General features: G+C 46.3%; 1 protein-coding gene and 1 pseudogene across 2 annotated transcripts; both read left to right on the top strand.

Annotated features, from left to right (window-relative positions):
- The first annotated feature begins 2,626 nt into the window (after positions 1 to 2,626).
- Positions 2,627 to 8,214, top strand: Eomes (eomesodermin). 2 transcript variants are annotated; one of them, XM_076868690.1, is made up of 6 exons: positions 2,627 to 3,504; positions 4,598 to 4,752; positions 5,404 to 5,525; positions 6,197 to 6,355; positions 6,440 to 6,501; positions 7,533 to 8,214. In XM_076868690.1, exons 1-6 carry the CDS (start codon positions 2,627 to 2,629, stop codon positions 8,212 to 8,214), a joined length of 2,058 nt encoding a protein of 685 aa, XP_076724805.1. The 2 variants fall into 2 exon arrangements, with proteins under 2 accessions (XP_076724805.1, XP_076724798.1); XM_076868683.1 differs by having other exon boundaries at positions 7,476 to 8,214.
- Positions 8,215 to 10,761: 2,547 nt separating this feature from the next.
- On the top strand, positions 10,762 to 18,706 carry LOC143399601 (uncharacterized; annotated as a pseudogene).
- The last annotated feature ends 202 nt before the right edge of the window (positions 18,707 to 18,908 follow it).

Below are 18,908 nucleotides of genomic sequence, written 5' to 3'. Positions count from 1 at the left end.
TAATACAAATACTAATTACATATTCCATACATATATTCAATACTTTGGTGGCACTCGAAATGAACCCACGCGCTTCCATGAGCTCGCTTGGGAATGGAAGAGAATCAGCCCTTTCTGATGTGGCGCGGGGGACAGCTGGCCCGTGTTATTTGCGCCAGAGTGGGTCGGAACGATGCCTGTTGCCTGCGATGGCACTTTGCCATGCGCAGCGTTTCCCTGGTCGCTTCGAAAACATTTTGAAGGAACACCAAGGCCCGCTTCTTGCTGTGTTAAATTGCAAAACTGCCGGATGCTCTCGACCAACCTATCCCCAAATAATGTTAGGATTCGATCTCACACCTACTTTTCCCTTAAACATCCTGAAGCTCTTATCAAGTCTAATGTGAAGAAGAACCTGACCCATAATCGGCACCGGTTAGCCCAGGGCTATGTCTCCAACTCCGCAAAGCTCCTCAGTCCCTGCGCTCACGTCGCTCACGAAATCTCCAGGTTGAAAATCATCACGTCCACAAAAGCACTGTATTATTTGAAAAAAATCAATCTTCAAGAATTCCCTGGGTGAAAATAAAATTAAAACGAGGAAGATAGAAGTGAACAGTAAAGTGTTCGGAGCAGACAGCCATGCCATAAGCGAACTGAACTGATGGGACGAAATGCTCAGGGATGAGCGCACACGATGTCAGCTTTCCAGGGATTTGCTCCCGGGTAGCTCTGGCCAAAACTTACAAGACCATCGCCCCAGCCCACTCATCCTAAACTGCCCCCTTGCTCCTTTGCCTCCAGGCTGTGCCTTGACCCTGAAAATCTTTGCGCGCACAAGGCTTTTACCACCACACAATAATACTGTGATAAACGCCCTAGAGTGTCCGAATGCATTAAGGACCGGTTCGCTTTCTAACCCACATGTGCGGATGTTGATGCTGCTGTGGTTTGAACCCTGATTGGAAAGCTTCGCACTGTTCTACACTGGCGTGTGTGCGCTCAACAAATCCTGCGGCCACCTCATCTGTTGTAGGCGAAAAGTTTCCCGTGTGATCTCATTCGGTTGGGAAAGCAGAATCCGGACATCTCAGCCGGAAAATGCGCTCCCGGAGCGATTACTGGCGACATCCGTAATTGCTTATTAACAGCGAATATCCAGTCTTCTTATCCGCAGCGAAACGTGCACCCCTACTGTAATACTGAAACAATAAAATATGACCGCACCATTCTTGACTGTTTGCGGAAATGCAGGGAAGAAACAAGCAGCTGGGGCAAAGGAGCTTAATTCAATATCTAACTGATTATTTCACTAATTATTCTACCTTCTGTCTTGTGCCGCAGAGGAGAGGCGCAGGGAATCTTAACCGCGCGGCTGATAGGAAAACCTTTGTTTCTTGGTGACAGGCCCCACGGAAGATGACGTTGGGGGCGTAGGAAGCATCCGGGAGCCAGCAAAACTGAGCAGCGTGGATTTCAAATTGTGGGCAAATTTTGCCTCCCCAAAAGCAGGTTTGTTGGCGTGGGTATGAAGGTAAATGGTTGGCTCGCTTAGTTCCACTTTGGTTTCGGTCCTTAGAACCCCACTTCATTCAGGCTTCTGATTTAGAAGCTGAGAGCTTAGATCCTTGAGGATGGCTCTGAGCTCTCGCCGTCCCCGGAATCTCAAAAGCTGAGCCGGAGGTCTCTCTCCACAAACCCTTCCCACTGGCTAAAAAGATGGGACTGCACAAAACGTGTGGAAGGCCAGGGAGTCCTCCGTCAGAAGAAGAAACTTGAAGTTACAGTTTCTGACGAGGAGAGACTTCGCGTGAGTCTCTCTCTCCAACGCGCCCCAGGTCTGCACCCTTGGGGACCGGCGCATTCCTGCAGTCGGCTTGCAGAAACTTTCTCCCTCTGGCCTCTAATACCTGCTCCGCATTACCATCCAAGAGCACGAGGAAGAGACTCTGTGCCATGGATGGCCCCCATTACGGAGACCTCAAATCCGGTTCCCCTAAACTCTGGGGAAATGTGGACACTCCGATAGATTCTCACAGCGGGACAGTCTTAAAAAAGAAAAAAAAAAAAAAAAAAAACAGGCTAAAGGAAAAGCAAGTCTTGGGAGACTTGATCCAATTAGTAAATGCCTAATTGAATTAGTGTCACCTCCATCAGCCAATAGGAGGGACCCCGGGCTGTGGGGCTGCGAAGCCCCTCCCTGGCCGCACATATATAAAGCAGCCAGTGACCGTCTGCAAGTTTCTAAGTGGTCAACTAGACCCACGATTTGGCAACAGGCAGAGCGCAGAAAGGCGCGGGCTGGTGGGTGGATGGGAACAAAGATCTAAGTCCTCTTCTTCCCGGGATTTAGTGAGGGTCCTGAGAGGCAAGAGGGACAGGGAAGGAAAAGGAGGGTGCTTGTCGGTCATTTTCCACCATCTGCCAAAAAAGTTCAGTGAGCTTTCCTCGCGGAAAGGACGCTGGATTCATGGTGCATCGGTGCGCTTTGTAGCGGGCTAGGAGTCCGCAGGTGGGTAGCCCGGGCGCGGGAGGAAGGGGAAGTTACCTTCCCTTCGGAAGAGGGCGCTGGCTCCCCCATCCTGCCTTTATAATAAGGCCACGGGAGGAGAGGAAGCAGCCAGCTGCCGTCTGCGCTTTGCAAAGCATGCAGTTAGGCGAGCAGCTCTTGGTGAGCTCTGTGAACCTACCCAGTGCGCACTTCTACCCGTTGGAGAGTGCGCGAGGCGGCGGCGGAGGGAGCACCAGCCACCTTCCTGGGGCTGCCCCCTCGCCCCAGAGGCTGGACTTAGACAAAGCACCCAAGAAGTTCTCCAGCAGCCTCTCGTGCGAGGCGGGGAACGGGGAAACTGACGCCAGCGCGGGGGCCCCCGTGGCCATGCTCAGTGACGCCGACGCCGGGGACACCTTTGCCAGCGCCTCTACAGTGACCAAGCCAGGACCCCCGGACGGCCGCAAGGGCTCCCCCTGCGGAGAGGAGGAGCTGCCTTCTGCCGCTGCCGCCGCCGCCGCCGCCGCCGCTGCTGCCGCAGCCACCGCGCGCTACTCCATGGACAGCCTGAGCTCGGAGCGCTACTATCTTCAGTCTCCCGGGCCTCAAGGCTCTGAGCTGGCTGCGCCCTGCTCTCTCTTCCCGTACCAGGCAGCGGCCGGGGCGCCTCATGGATCTGTTTATCCGGCTCCCAACGGCGCGCGTTACCCCTATGGCTCCATGCTGCCCCCCGGTGGATTCCCCGCAGCTGTGTGCCCACCTGGGAGGGCACAATTCGGTCCTGGAGCCGGCGCGGGCAGTGGTGCAGGCAGCAGCGGCGGCGGGGGCGGCGGCCCAGGTGCCTATCAGTATAGCCAGGGGGCCCCGCTCTACGGGCCGTACCCTGGAGCAGCAGCGGCCGCCTCTTGCGGAGGATTGGGGGCCCTGGGGGTTCCCGGTTCCGGCTTCCGCGCCCACGTCTACCTGTGCAACCGGCCTCTGTGGCTTAAATTCCATCGTCACCAAACTGAGATGATCATTACGAAACAGGGCAGGTGAGCGTAGCGCGGAGGGGCCCAGGGTGCGGGGATAAAGTGAGAGTGTGTGGTCCTGGGGAAGGCGGGTGGGATGAGGGAGCTGTGCCCACTGGCCGTTCGCTGTTCTCGGATTGTTTTTCCTCTCGCGGTTTGGGAGACATCGCATCTACAATGCGGTGACCCTCTCCGCACACGGGCTGCTCGTGTAGAGCGCTAATGTGCTGCACTCTTCCCTCCCCTCACTCGTCATCCTCACCTGAACTGACAAGGAGGAGGCGGAAATGGAAATTTAGGCTTGCCCACAGAGCTGGATTCACGGGATTCTCCGGCTTCAGTATGCAGGTTCTTGCCTAAGGGCAAGAAGCCGGGTGGTGGTGGTGTGGGGGGGAAATGCAAAAGCCCGCTGCGGCCCCGGCGCGCAGTAGATGGGTTCCTGCAGTTTTAGGCGCCAGGGTCTCCACGGGGCGCCTCTGGGAGATCTGGGTGAGGGCTAGGGCGCAACCTGGGAAGGCCAGTTTGGGTGGGGTAGGTGGTTAAAGGCAGGCCCTAGAACCAAATGTGGATCGGGTTCGGAATGCAAGAAGTTCTGACACACACCCAGCTGTTAACTGTGGTTACTTCTGGAGGAAATGAGGAGTGGGCGGAAGAGGGACACTCAAAGGGAACTTGTAGCCTAAAAAGAGCACTCTTATGCGCGCTCTCTATCTCTATCTCTGTGTGTGTACCTGTGTGTCTACACACACACACACACACACACACACAAGTTGATGTCTTTTGGCACCTTGCACATTGTAATGTAATGATTTTTAAAATTCTGAGAGGAAAATTAATAAGCACCTGAAGGAGTTGAGAGCTTGAATCAGAAAGAGGTATCAAAAGCCCATGAATTAGGAAAATACTGATGTTGGGGGAATTGTATTTCGGAAGATAGATGTTTCGGGAGTTGTCAGTTCAAAAATGTTTTCATAGTTTCAGGACACTTCACCAGTTTTCTGCTCATGGCAGACTTCTAAGTACCTCCTCTGACCCTATCCCAGGTGTCTGGGGAACCGGGGGGCGTGTGGGGACTTCCGATTTAAATTGTTTATCCTGGTTCTGTTCCTTTGCACAGGCGCATGTTTCCTTTCTTGAGCTTCAACATAAACGGACTCAATCCCACTGCCCACTACAACGTGTTCGTAGAGGTGGTTCTGGCGGACCCAAACCACTGGCGCTTCCAGGGGGGCAAGTGGGTGACCTGCGGCAAAGCCGACAATAACATGCAGGGTGAGGAGAGAGCAAGCCTTTGCTGGGGAGAAATCGAAACCTTTGCCTCTGGACACCTCACATTTAAATCTAGCACTGTTCCCCTCCCCCCACTCCTCCCCAGTCTGGGGCCTAGAGGTGTTAATTTGAGTTTCTTTCCTTGGGTTGGTTATTTCGAAAGAGTGGAGAACGGCTAAGTCCTATTTCTTACCTTCCATTATATGGATACATAGTACCTTTAACTGTGGCCTCACCCCATCCCCAGTCCCTATGTGAGGGAAACCAATAGTCTGAGGCTTCTGGGAGGGAAGCACTCCTGGCATTCTAACCTTAACTGGAGAAAGCCAAGGTTAAGTTTAACCATAAAAATCCAACCACCTGTCATTATATATTGCATTTCCAGCTTTAGAAGGCCCAAGATAACATTTAAGTTCATCCTCTGTTGCAAGTTTTTTAAGTTTTGATATACCATTGAGTGCCTGGTCCAAGGGGTCCTGGGAGGGGTATCAATGGAATTCTCCTACTGGTTTCCTAAGCTTCTGCCTCTGGGAAACTTGTGCTGCAAGTCCAGCTCTTATATTTTGCCCATAGCTAACAGACCTCTCTTCCCTAGTCTCATTTGCAAACATCCTTATATGCCTGGGTTTTGTGTTTTGTTTCATTTTCTCTTAGGAAACAAAATGTATGTTCACCCAGAGTCTCCTAATACTGGCTCCCACTGGATGAGACAGGAAATTTCCTTTGGGAAATTAAAACTCACCAATAACAAAGGAGCAAATAACAACAACACCCAGGTAGAGTGACAGAGGAGGAGGGGGTGTCTTCTGGCTATTGGTCTCTTTTCTAATAAGAGTCCATACTTTTCACTGTGTTTAGAATATTTGCAGTTGTGAACTGTTTGCTCACATACTTCTGATTTTTTTTAAAAAAAAAACTTTCTTATTTTCTTTTTCTTAATGGATTTAAATAACAGTGTATTGACTATTAGTAACAGAAATATTTAGGGGGATTTAGGAAACCAAGAGGAAAAGAGTGTTTATCAAACACATAGTAGCTACATTATTTGTTTTTTTGGGGGTGGGGTGGGGTGGGTACTGGAGCTTGAACTCAGGGGCACTTGACCACTGAGCCACATCCCCTACCTATATTGTATTTTATTTAGAGACAGGGTCTCACTGAGTTGCTTAGCACCTTGCTTTTGCTGAGGTTGGCTTTGAACTTGCCATCCTCCTGCCTCAGCCTCCTGAGCCACTGAGATTACAGGTGTGCTATGTTTTAAATTTTTCAAAAGTGGCAATGATAAGATCTTAAACACGTCAATAAAATAAAGAAAGTTGTTGGAGCAAATAGGAGTCCCATCTGAAGGTAAATAATTTGTTAAAATCTACTTTTGATGCTTTAAGAGACTTTTTAGATTCGGCAACTCTTTCTTTTTTTCTTTTTTTTTTTTTTGTAACATTTCCAGATGATAGTCTTACAGTCTTTACACAAATACCAACCACGACTGCACATTGTGGAAGTGACAGAGGATGGTGTGGAGGACTTGAATGAGCCCTCGAAGACCCAAACCTTTACCTTCTCAGAAACACAGTTCATTGCAGTGACTGCATATCAAAACACTGATGTGAGTGCCCTAAACTTCCCAAGAATCTCTAATGCTTATCCAGTGTGATAAAGCACTCAGTGACTATTTTTCTCCCCTATCTAGATTACTCAACTAAAGATTGATCATAACCCCTTTGCAAAAGGCTTCAGGGACAACTATGATTCGTAAGTGCAGCTTGATTCATATTTTCCTGGCTTCCTTTGAACAGGACACACATCATGACATTGCTGGGGACATACTCTAGGGAGGGCTTTCTTTGGGGGGATTTTTATCTTTGTGTATTTTCAGCCTTAAGTAATTTTGTTTTAGAATTTGCACAGAAGAGTTTTCATTTCTAAAGAAATATTAAGGTCTTAAACATGAAGCACCTTTTTGTTTTTTAACATCTGAGCAGTTATTTTAAGAATTTGCATTACTTACGTAACTTACCTTTTCATTTGTTTCAAGATTTTTATCCTCATAGAAGCAGGTATTATTACTCCCCCCTCCACCTTTTTTTTTTTTTTTTTTTTTTTTTTAAATGCTGGGGATTGAACTCAGAGGCATTCAACCACTGAGCAACATCCCCACCTTATTTTGTATTTTATTTAGAGACAGGGTCTCACTGAGTTGTTAAGCGCCTCACCATTGCTAAGGCTGACTTTGAACTTGCGATCAGCCTCCTGAGCCACTCAGATTACAGGCATGCACCACCACACCTGGCTACCCTCTTTTTGACATAAGAAAAGCCTGGAACTAGGAAAATATATTTTTCACAACATAAAAAAGCAAGTCCTGCCATTTAAAAGTCGCTGTCTTCTAACACCACCGGCAGCGTTCATTCCATCTCCTTGAAAAGGGAGATGGCTCTGAGTTCTTCGTGTTTGAGGCCTTGCAAAGGCATATTTTCTATAGTTCAAGTATCTAATGCCTGGAGGGAAACTTTTTTTTTTTTTTAATGGTGGAAAATTTTCTCCATGAGCCAAGAATGCAACTAAAATTGGCCAGGGCATCTCCTGCCTCCTTCCTAAATTGTCTAAAACACCAGCATTCTCAGTAAAGAGGACTGACTGCCCCTAAGCCCCTTTCACTTCTGGGAGGTGGTTTGTTTGGGAACAATATTAGGGGTTTTTTTTAAGTGTTTCTCTTTATATTGTAGCATGTACACCGCTTCAGAAAATGACAGGTTAACTCCATCTCCCACGGATTCTCCTAGATCCCACCAGATTGTCCCTGGAGGTCGGTACGGCGTTCAGTCCTTCTTCCCGGAGCCCTTTGTCAACACTTTACCTCAAGCCCGATATTATAATGGCGAGAGAACCGTGCCACAGACCAACGGCCTCCTTTCACCCCAACAGAGCGAAGAGGTGGCCAACCCTCCCCAGCGATGGCTTGTCACGCCTGTCCAGCAACCTGGGACCAACAAACTAGACATCGGTTCCTATGAATCTGAATATACTTCCAGTACCTTGCTCCCATATGGTATTAAATCCTTGCCCCTCCAGACATCCCATGCCCTGGGGTATTACCCTGACCCAACCTTCCCTGCAATGGCAGGGTGGGGAGGTCGAGGCTCTTACCAGAGGAAGATGGCAGCTGGACTACCGTGGGCCTCCAGAACCAGCCCTCCTGTATTCTCTGAAGATCAGCTCTCCAAGGAGAAAGTCAAAGAAGAAATTGGCTCTTCTTGGATAGAAACACCTCCTTCCATCAAGTCTCTAGATTCCAATGATTCAGGGGTATACACCAGTGCTTGTAAGCGAAGGCGGCTGTCTCCTAGCACCTCCAGTAATGACAATTCTCCCTCCATAAAGTGTGAAGACATTAATGCTGAAGAGTACAGTAAAGACACCTCAAAAGGCATGGGGGGGTATTATGCTTTTTATACAACTCCCTAAAAGTTATTTTCACTTCGTAAACATTAGCTAATTTTTGGCAGATGGACTTGGTGTTTTTTGTTGTCTTCTTTGCCTAGGTTGCCAAAAAGACGTTTGCCTTCCACCTTGATGCATCCCGTTTTGTGCAATTCTCTATAAGAAGGTGCCAAAGCTTTTTGATTGCTGCAGGTAACTGAAACAAACCTAGCATTTTTCCCCTTTGTAAAATACAGGTAATGGAGGACTTTAAAAGTGTTTTAAAAGTTGAAGGTAATTCAAGGTTCTGGATTTATTTATTGGAGACACTAAACATGCAGAGAAGCAGGCCGAGAAGAGTGAGTGCCCAGCACTATCAAATGGGTTAAAACCTTTCTTTCTTATTTCTATTTGTAAGTCTTTACGCAAATAGAAGCCTAGAATGTTAAGGTGTTTAGCTTCTGGAAGAGAAGGACCGGGCCTTAAACTTCAATTGGGGACCTTCGGTGTTAACCTTGTGCCAGGGGCAAAAGATGTTAGGCCTGGGAGTCAAGAAAAACTTTTGTGAAACTGCTGGTTTTATCTGACTCTGATTCCTCCCAGGCCTTTGGAACAAGCCATTTTTGCCCTTGTCCAGGATTGCCTCTCTTGAGACTTGCTAGGCCTGTATTGTGTGGTGGGGTAAGGGAGGGAGCCGCCAAAAAAGGAAAAAAAAAAAAAAAAAAAAGAATTTTAAAATGTACAGTTGTGTGTGTTTAGATACACTGTAGAATAATGTGGAATATATTGTACAAATAGGCTACATAGGTGTCTGAGATCATGTAAAATTGGTGCTTTGGCTTTGTAAAAGAATTCGCAAGTCACCTAATGGCTTCAGGGGCAAGGGAAGAGTTTCATCATTCCCATGATCTTTGGGAATATTCTATGTACTTTTTAGATAGTTCAGAATGTACTCAGCTACTCTGTACTAACTTGAAACCTGTTTAAGGAAAAGTCCTATTTCATCCTCTTCCTCCGCCATCCCCCACTCCCCACCTTGGTAATGTGAAGAAACTACAATCTAATGCCACAGCTCCTATAGGCTTTTTAGAGATCTTGGATTTTTATGTACAGTCTTAGTCATTTTTAATAAATGTGGTTCAACTAGGGAACAGGCATAGCTGTTTCTTCTGTACTGTGGGTCTTATTCTTTGCTTTAAAAATCTCATTTTTCTCCTTCCTGCACTCTTTTTCTAGTGTGAGCCCTGCCTCACCAGTCCCCTCCACAAACTGGCTCTACAATATTTTAACTGGACACTGTAGTCATGAGGGGGTGGGGTGGGGATGCTTTTGTTTTATCTTCTTTTCCCCTTTAAGATTAATGGATCTATTTCTTTGTCCCACTGGGAAGTCTGGACAATGGGTATTAGTTGAGGGTGGGAAGGGAATGTTTGCCACCGAGATGCAAGACTGCCCACTTCAGACTTAATCTAAACCTCGAAAAACCTCCTCCCCTGGCCCTTAGTCACTCAGTTCTGAGCCTCTTCGGAGGCTTATTTGAGGCCACCAATTCCTGGATCAGCGTAGGCTCTCTGGGAACCCCCCACCGCCCTTTTAGCGCCTACGAGTTCCGGGTCTCTGTGGCACAGTGGGGTGCTTGGGCCGCCTGCCGGGTCTCTGTGGCACAGTGGGGTGCTTGGGCTGCCTACCGCCTAGCTTTTGCTCCCACCTATCGCTCCCAATCAGGGCTTTTTCTGAACGGAGACTTGCTGGCTACACACCACTATAGCTGCTGGCCAACATCCTTTGCGTTCAGCCAAACTTGGCTAGGGACTCTGGGGCTGCGGCGCGGACTGGGGGCGGGTGCAGCACTCACAAACGGGCATTGCAGTTGTCCCCATCACACCCGCTCTGCAAAATTGTGTGTGGGCCGCGGTTCACCGCCCGCCTAGTTCCATTTGGTTGGCTCACAGTCCCTGGGAGAACTAAGAACACCCCATCCCTTGGCTGAACGCAGGGCGCGGTTTAACCCTGAGTTAAACCAAGGAGTGGTACGAGGGCCCTTTGTCCCTCCCGACAGACGTCCCGCCAGGCTTATCGGCAGACGGCTTCAAGCCCAGTTTGCAAATCTTTCCAGCCCCCTTCTCACCCCGGGGTAAAGGTCTGGCTGGGAGGGTCATTCTGCTAACTGCGCCGCGCGGAAATGCAGCTGCTAAGAGGATTAGCTGCTGGGAGGCGAGCAATCAGCAAGGACCTCCTATCCTTCAGCGCCCAATTAAGGCCGTCGGGAGCTTGTACCTGGACTGTCCGTGTGCTCCCATCCCCTTCATCCTTCCGGGGCCCGAGCTCTTCCACCACCAATGACATGAGGGGCTCAAACTCCAGCTCTGCGTCGCTTACGGTGTCCGCTCAAAACTCTTGCGCAAAGCCGCCCCGAATCTCACCGGGAAACCGAGGGAGAACGCTTTGACGATATGCTTTTTAATATTTGTTTATTATGGATGCCAGATCTGGACTCAGGGAGTGGAGCATGCATAGCCCGCCTAACCTGGCCAGCAACCTCCCCCCCCACGCCTTACACCCGCGCTCAAGCCTAGCGTCTGCGGAGATGCGATGGAATTTCAAAACGGTGCTCTTGTGTTTCTGCCCTCTAGAAAGCCCGAAAACGCTAATCACATTCGGGATAAAGCAGACTCGAGCCCTAGTCTATTTCAAGTCCTGTATATTTTTGCACCATACAGTAAAAAGAACCTGGTACTTGTGAAAAGTCCCTCACAGTGTTTAATAGAAACGTAAGTGGCTGAGTGGCCCCAATTAACACCTTGTGATAAGGCATTCCTAAGATGGAGTGTCAGACACCAAATTGTGAAGAGATGTATCTAATTAATCCTCCTAGGATGACACCGATAAACAAGACTCTATTTAAATAAAGATCAAGGGCTCGGCGCCCGATTTGTTTACAAGCTCTACCAGGGTCCCCTCATTTGCGCCGGGTGCAGGCTGCTTTCCCTGCGCTGGGCTGAGACGCTGGCTTGGGGGTCTGCTGGTTCCGTGGGGTTCGCTTCTACTCTTGCCCCAAACAAAAACAAACTCCGACGAAAGAGGGGGAAGGCGGTGTAAAGAAGACCCAACTCAGAGTTGGAAATAGTTTTATTTACCGTTTTTTTTCCACACGTATCCTTTACACGCCAATTTTTTTTTTTCGTTTGGGGTAAAAAGGGAAAAAAAGCGGGGGAAGCAACCCATGCATAATCCCTGGAATTGTTAATATTATTTTTCCTGGTTTGGGGGGATTCTTCGGGGCAGGCACCGTCCTCCCACCCATACGCTGCTGCTGCTCCGGTTCGCTCCGGGTGGTTTCAGGATGCCTCCTTCGTGCAGAAGCCAAGAGTTGCTGAGTTATTGAGTGGCTGTCCTGGGGGTGGGTGAGGGGCCGCCAACGCCTGGAAGAAAACCTGGGAAAGGAGGGAAGAATCAAAAGAATTGGGCAGGTGGAGAAACTGCAGGCTAGCTCGTCGTTTGTATTTACAGCCTGTGTTTGGGCCCGGGTTAGGAGCCGGCTTAGCCCAGCAACATATCTCCCAACCCATCGGTGGAGTTTAGAGGCTCCGAATCTGCTGTTGGCCCTAGTTTCCTTCCTTTCTAGACAACCTTCGAATAAGCTTTAAACCGGGCTGAAGGCAGACCCACTGTCTTCTTTACCCTCTACAGTCTCTCTCCCTCCCCGCCCCCCATCTCTCCCAATCAAACGTGGGGGAAGGAGGAGGAGGAGGGATGCGATTTTATTTTTAATCGCTGCAAGGGTTGCGGAAACCCTCCGGAATAAAAAGGAAAAAAAAAATATTCCCATATGCTGATGGTTTTTATCAACATTCAGCCGCCAGTGGGGACAAAATTTTAAAATCATTCTTTTCCTACTCGCCTGGACGCTGCGCCACTCCCCTCCCCGGCTCGCGCCAGGGTGTTTCCCGGCCGGTGCTGGCCGACTCCAAGCTTTCATCCTGTGTAGACTCCGAGATCACCCGGGGCTTCCTGGTAAGAGCAATATGTAAAAACGTGTTGGTGAGTCCCTGTGAGTCCCCCTCTATGAAATACCCATCCCCCCTATCAATACCCTCACCTATCATTCTGGTGATTAGACTTTCAAATACGCTAGCCCCGCAAATCCAGTTTAAGGCTACTCCAACCCAAGGAATCCACCCCTGCGCCTATCTTTGTCGGGGGGGGGGGGGTCAGATTCTCTCTTGCCACCTGCAGAGGCCAGGGCCCAGTGCACCCCTGGGGGTCTGCAGGGCTTCCGGCGCTACCCACGTGGGTTGTATTTCCTCCCAGAGCGCACAAACTGAGCGATTGTCAGCAGCTTGAAGTATAAGCACCCTTTCTCTTCTTTTCTCCCCCCGCTTCATGTATTACCTAATCAATTAATTAATTAATCAATTTAGCGGTGCTGGGGGGTAGAGGCCAGGGACTCACGCTGATAGGCAATTCTCTTTTTATTTTATTATTATTATTTTTTTTCATTCTTTAGACGACAGGACTCTGATCTTGGCCACCGAATTTCTTCTTATTAGGTTTAGAAGTAAACTTGGCGACACAGATACCTCTGCCTCTACCAAGGACGCGTATGGAATTTTCCAGGGGAAAGATTTAGCTGTGCCAAACACTGAACACAACCTCAGCAGTGGTCCCCAAGGTGCCCCCGCGTCAAATGCATCTCTGACTGCAGCTGGAGTGCGGGTCACTGCTTATTTTAGGCAGCACCCCACCACCACCACCACCACCACCACCACCACCACCCCACACACACACCTTAAACCCTCCTCCTATTTTCTTAAAAAGTCCCAAGCCTTCATCTGTAAGTCCTTGTGGAGGCAGCAGAACTCTCACAGTAACTTCGACCCAGCTTTTCCAATTAGCGAGAAAGAGCACCCTGCACCTTGCCCTTTCCCTCCAGGTCCCAGCAGGGCTGCAAACGCGGCTTTCCTCTAAGCCGCGGACAGCCTTCGCCATCTGGTGGCCAGTGGGAGTAAAGCTCTTCCCAGCCGAATAAGGGTGGTTTTTTTCTACATTTATCACGCAGGTCGCTGCTTTTGTCAACTGGCGGGGGCTGGGGGAGAGGGGACGCGGGGCACACGTCTTCTCTCGGTCCCACTCCTATCCTTTCTTTCCCCCCTTTAAAAGCTTTTAAGTGTAGGGAAAGGAGCCCGGACTTTCGAGAGCAGAACCTACATAGGCAAGTAGAGCGGAGAAAGAAATGAGATTATAAAACTAACTCCTTTCTAAACTGTTGAGCTATATTAGCAGGTATTATTAACCACTAATTTTTTTTCATTTGTTCTAATTGGTTATGCATGACAGCAGAATGCATTTCGATTCATTGTACAAAAATGGAGCACAACTTTTCATTTCTCTGGTTGTATACGATGTACATCACAATGTAGAGCTATACCATTGGTACAGTTATACATGCACCTAGGGTAATGATGTTCATCTCATTCCACCATCTTTCCTGCCACCATTCCATCTTCCTCCCACCTCTTCTCCCCTTTGCCCAAAGTTCCTCCATTCTCCCCACGCCCCTCCCCATTTTATTGTAAGATTCACATCTTACACTATTATTAGATGCTTTAGCAAAGGAAAAAAATTAATTAAAATAATTTTGAAAAATATCAGATTATATGTAAAAGTAGAGAGCAGTGGAACACCCCACCCCATATATCTCCCAGCTACAATAACTATCAACTTATAATCTCCTTTTTGGTCTTATAATTCCCATCCTCATTCATCACAAATCCCAGAACTCCTGTCATCTGACCCACAATAATTTCTATACACAGCCTTAAGGCCTCTCTTCTTTCAAATATTTATTTTTTAGTTATAGGTGGACACAATATCTTTATTTTTATGTGGTGCTGGGGATAGAACCCAGTGCCTCAGCATGGTAGGTGAGCACTCTACCTCTGAGCCACAGCCCCAACCCTTAAGGCCTCTTTTTAAAATATATATAATTGACAAAACATTATCACACGTATAGAAGCAGCAATAATTTTTAATACCATGAAATATCCAGATGTGTTTCTCTGATTGTCTCAAAAAGTTGTTGATGGTGTTCTTTTTGTTTCTTAAAGTGTGTCTTAATCTACTTCTATACAAGTCTCACTCATGGTTATGTGTCATTTAATTCTCTTACTCTAGAGGACCATGCCCCACCAACTTTTCTCTTTTGGGTTTTTTCCCTTGCAATTTATTGAAAACAATCTAAGCATTTGTTCTGTCTAGTTTTACAGGTACTGGATTTTTTTGATTGCATTCCTATGGTCTTAACATGATCCTCTGGCCTTTGTTTTCCCAATGAAGTGGTATTTGGATAGGAAGGCTCGATTTGATCTGATTCTGTTTTTTAATAATAATATTTCACAGGTGATAAATATTCCACCAGGACACTCGTGATGGTCAGTTGTCTCTCTTTGGGACATGTCATTGTCCATTGATGATTGTTAACTTAGATCCATTATTTCATTAAGGGACTCATGAGGCAAATTTTACTACAGCTATTATTACCCAATATATATATGGCTTGGGGTCTGCTGGTTCATTAAAGTTATGCATATATTTAGTCAATTATATATATATAATCATATATATAATGGGTAATATATATTATTAATATATATAATGGGTAATATGACATCTAAACAGAGTGAACCAAAATCCAAGATTTCTGTTCTTTCTTTATTATCACAGGAAGAGAGCCAGGACCCTCTGGGGAACTTGGAGACATTGGAAACTCAATGATAAAATGGACAAAGTACAATTAATTGTTAAAATTTATACATTTATTGAAACAGTCAGATAGTCTCAGAATTGCTAGGGAATCACATTAAACCAGAGCATGACAAAGTAATAAAAAAGGTATCTATTTGCTTTTCAACTCCCAGGGCAAATTATCAATCCCCGAATTCCTTTAAATGTAAGAAAGAGGTGATTTTCTCCCACTTGGTTTGGAATGAGGGAAGAGTTTGAGGAGGAATCTAAGAGAGAAAAATCCAAGTTACTGCCCACAATTGAGAGCCCAGAGCTTCTGGATCTGGGATGTAATTAATGACTGAGATTATTGTTGTGATTCTAATAATAAGAAGGGTAGTTTTTTAAAAAATATTTATTTATTTATTTATTTATTTATTTATACATACTAGTGGTTGAATTCAGGAACTAGTGGTTGAATTCAGGAGCACTCAACTACCGAGTCACATCCAAGCCCTTTTTGTATTTTATTTAGAGACAGGGTCTCACTGAGTTGCTTAGGGCCTTGCTAAGTGTCTGAGGCTGGCTTTGAACTTGTGATCCTCCTGCCTCAGCCTCCAGAGCTGCTGGGATTACAGGTGTGCACCACCACACCCAGCAGGAAGGTTAGATTGTAACCTGCAGTTTCCATTGCTTAGAGTCTGACCCATTCCCCATCTCTAACACCAAATTGTAGCCTCTAAAGCCTATTCCCCAGACCACCAGAAAATCAGAATGTTTGCTGCATTTCTTGAAATGTCCTGATATTAATGCCATAAGAGCAGAGCCTTCTATTGAAGAAAACTTCTTACTCAGTTCCCAAACCAGTCAGCATTGCCCAGTCACTGAATTGGAGATCTGGGAAGCACCTTAGAGACTTCTCCAGTTCTGCCCACCCCACTACAGAGAGGCAGGATATGACACCAGATAACCAGTGCCACAGTGGTTATCTGGTTTGCAAAACCCCATGAGAACCTATTAGCTCTGCCATATACCATGGGTTGGACCTTATACAGCAGACATGAAATTTTCAGAGACCTGTAAAATATTTACTTATAGAAATATTAAGTTCTAAAATATAGTGTTCATTATTTGTGTTGTTGTCCAGGCATTGAGTAATATTTGAGATTTAAATGAAACATTAAGTTCTAAAATATAGTTTTCATTATTTGTGTTGTTTTCCAGGTGTTGAGTAATATTTGAGATCTAAATGATGGATCTAAACATCTTTTTTTTTCCTAAAGTATAAGCCTGTAATATAGTAGCATCTGCTTCACCATGCACTCTGACCTATACTCAGCTCTGGGGTAGCATACAACGTATATGCTGATTTTCTTAATCTTAGCAGGCAAGTTTTGTCTTTATCTTATAAATCCAAAATCTAAGAAAATTCTTTGATACATTTTCTTCCAAGATTCTAGATCCTCTGCTAAAAAACAACAACAAAAAAAAATTGTTGTTCTAATTGTTGATCTAATTAACCAAATTACCTGTGCTCACGACTAAATATTTAGAAGACTGCAGGTAGAAACTATTTGGCTGTTGTAGAAAAACACAGAGAAGCATGAGTTAGTATGCAAAGATGTGTGTGTGTGTATATATATATATATATATATATATATATATATATATATGCATTTTGTATGTGGGAGTGTATTTTTGTGTTCTAGAGTTGAGCATCATTGAGCTGAGATCACAGAATGCAGCATATAATTAGAATAAAATGATAAAGTGGTACCTAATATTTCCTTTAGAGATCTTTCTGCTGAGAACTGTCAAAACAGATTGTGTAAACAGACTACACTGCAGGAGGAGACCTTAAAGATATTGATGAAACACTCTTTCTAAACACAGAATGTAAACAGAAGAGTATCACCAGGAATACAGTTGCATTTTAATCCAGAGGCGGATGTCTCAAAATAACACCCTCTCATTCTTCTTTCCCCCTCAGCAAAAAGAAATCCATTGGGAAAAGACAAGTATTTTCAAGTCCTGAAATGTCCTCCTTCCCCTGGAGTTTTAGGGAAAAAATAGTATGTGTCACATTTTTAGCCTGGTAACCAGGAAGTAAGGTTGCTGTAGGAGACTGTGGCTTAGGACAGTAGGGTCTAGGAAGTATTCCATTTGGTTTCTCTGATTCCTAACTACCTTGCACTGGGGAAGGGTCACTGGATTCCAAAAAGAGGGCAGCATGGGTGAGGCCAATTGACAAAAGCTGCATTCTTAGGAAGAACTTAGCCAACTTCTGATAAACCTGCAAGGAGTTGGGCCTCTCCTCCCACCCTCTGATTTCCCTACCCATGCCCCGTTTGGCTGAATCCAGTGAGAATTTAAAGGGCTGGGAAATCTGTTGATGTCATGGAGGGCAGTCCCTAAGCACTGGGCAGGATGGAGAATATAAGGAGGGAGGTGGGTGTCACACAATCAGGAAGAAATCCAGCCTAACCAACACCCTCCACTGCTTTGATTTCTGAATGTTAACTTCCTGAATACTCCGCAGATTTTTTTTTTTTTTTTTTTTTTTAAGCTATCACCAAAGGAGATGTTTCAACAATAGCTAGAAATTTCCCTTAACTTTTCCGTCCTGGAAAATTACTTGAACAAATTAAATAACCAAAAAACACACTTGTGAGGAAGATTTGGCTATGGATAACTAGCTTTCGACCATTGATCTATGTCCATGATAAGATTTTAAATGAATCTCAAAAATGTTAAAAGCAAAAGCCAGGTGCTTGGTAGGCACCTCTAGTCTTAACTACTGAAGAGGCTGAGACAGGAGGATCACTTGAGCTCTTCACCAGCTGTGACAAGCCTGGGCAATATAATGAACCCCTGGCTGGGGGTGGGGGCAAGTTAAAAGCAGGACTTCTGGAGTAACAAGAATTTGAACTACATTTCTGCCTGCAGGGGTGTGTGTGTGGGGGGGGGGGAACTAAACTAAACTAAAAACAAAGTACACTTCTTAAAAACAGCTTCTAGAGCCTGGGATATGAGGTGGGAGTTGCTTGCTCTTCCTGGAGATCCTGGAAAAGTGACACATAGGTGTGTGTGTCTAACTGGTTGGTCTGCAAGCTGGCCTACAGTGAGAAGCTAGAGGAGTTCAAGGAGCGCATCCTGTCCTACAAATCACTGGCTACTAGAACTGGCCAGGATAGCAGAACCGCATTGCACTGGTATATTTTACTGGACTGGTATATTATACTGATGTATTTTAGTGGACCAAATTTTATGCCCTGACTATTTCTGATTTCAGCAGGACATACTGAAATTGTTGAGTTCTTGCTGCATCTTGGAGTGCCAGTAAATGATAAAGATGATGCAGGCCGGTCTCCTCTAAATATTGCAGCTTCTGCTGGCCGGGATGAAATCGTAAAAGCTCTCCTGGGAAAAGGCGCGCATGTAAATGCCATCAATCAAAATGGCTATATTCCCCCTACATTGTGCTGCTTCCAAAAACAGGCATGAGATTGCTGCCGTGTTCCTAGAAGGTGGGCCTAATCCAGATGCTCATTATGAGGCTACAGCAATGCACCAGGAAGCAGCCAAGGGTAACCTGAAGATGATTCATAGCCTTCTGTACTACAGAGCATCCACAGACATCCAAGACACGGAGGGTAACACTCCTCTACACTTAGCCTATGAGAGAGTAGAAGCAGCAAAGCTGCTAGGGTCCCAGGGAGCAAGTATATACATTGAGAATGAGGAAGAAAAGACACCACTGCAAGGGGCCAGAGGTGGCCTGGGTTTAATACTCAAGACAATGGTTGAAGGTTAAGCAGCTTGGACATATTTTTACTTTGGATGTTTTGTTGTCCCCAGGGTCCGAGAACCTAAGGTACTTGTTACACCAAGTCTCACATATGAATGATGTTTTCTCACCTTCAAAACTGTATAAATGTGTTGTATTGTTCCTGATGGGGTTACTTGTTCTAAGCTTACAACTTGCTTTCCAGGCATTTGAATAACAGTTGAGATTG

This window comes from Callospermophilus lateralis, chromosome 1, assembly GCF_048772815.1.
Source record: "Callospermophilus lateralis isolate mCalLat2 chromosome 1, mCalLat2.hap1, whole genome shotgun sequence".
Classification (NCBI taxonomy): Eukaryota; Metazoa; Chordata; class Mammalia; order Rodentia; family Sciuridae; genus Callospermophilus; species Callospermophilus lateralis.
Note: the sequence above shows the minus strand (reverse complement) of the source record. Positions and strands in the feature narration are given on the sequence as shown.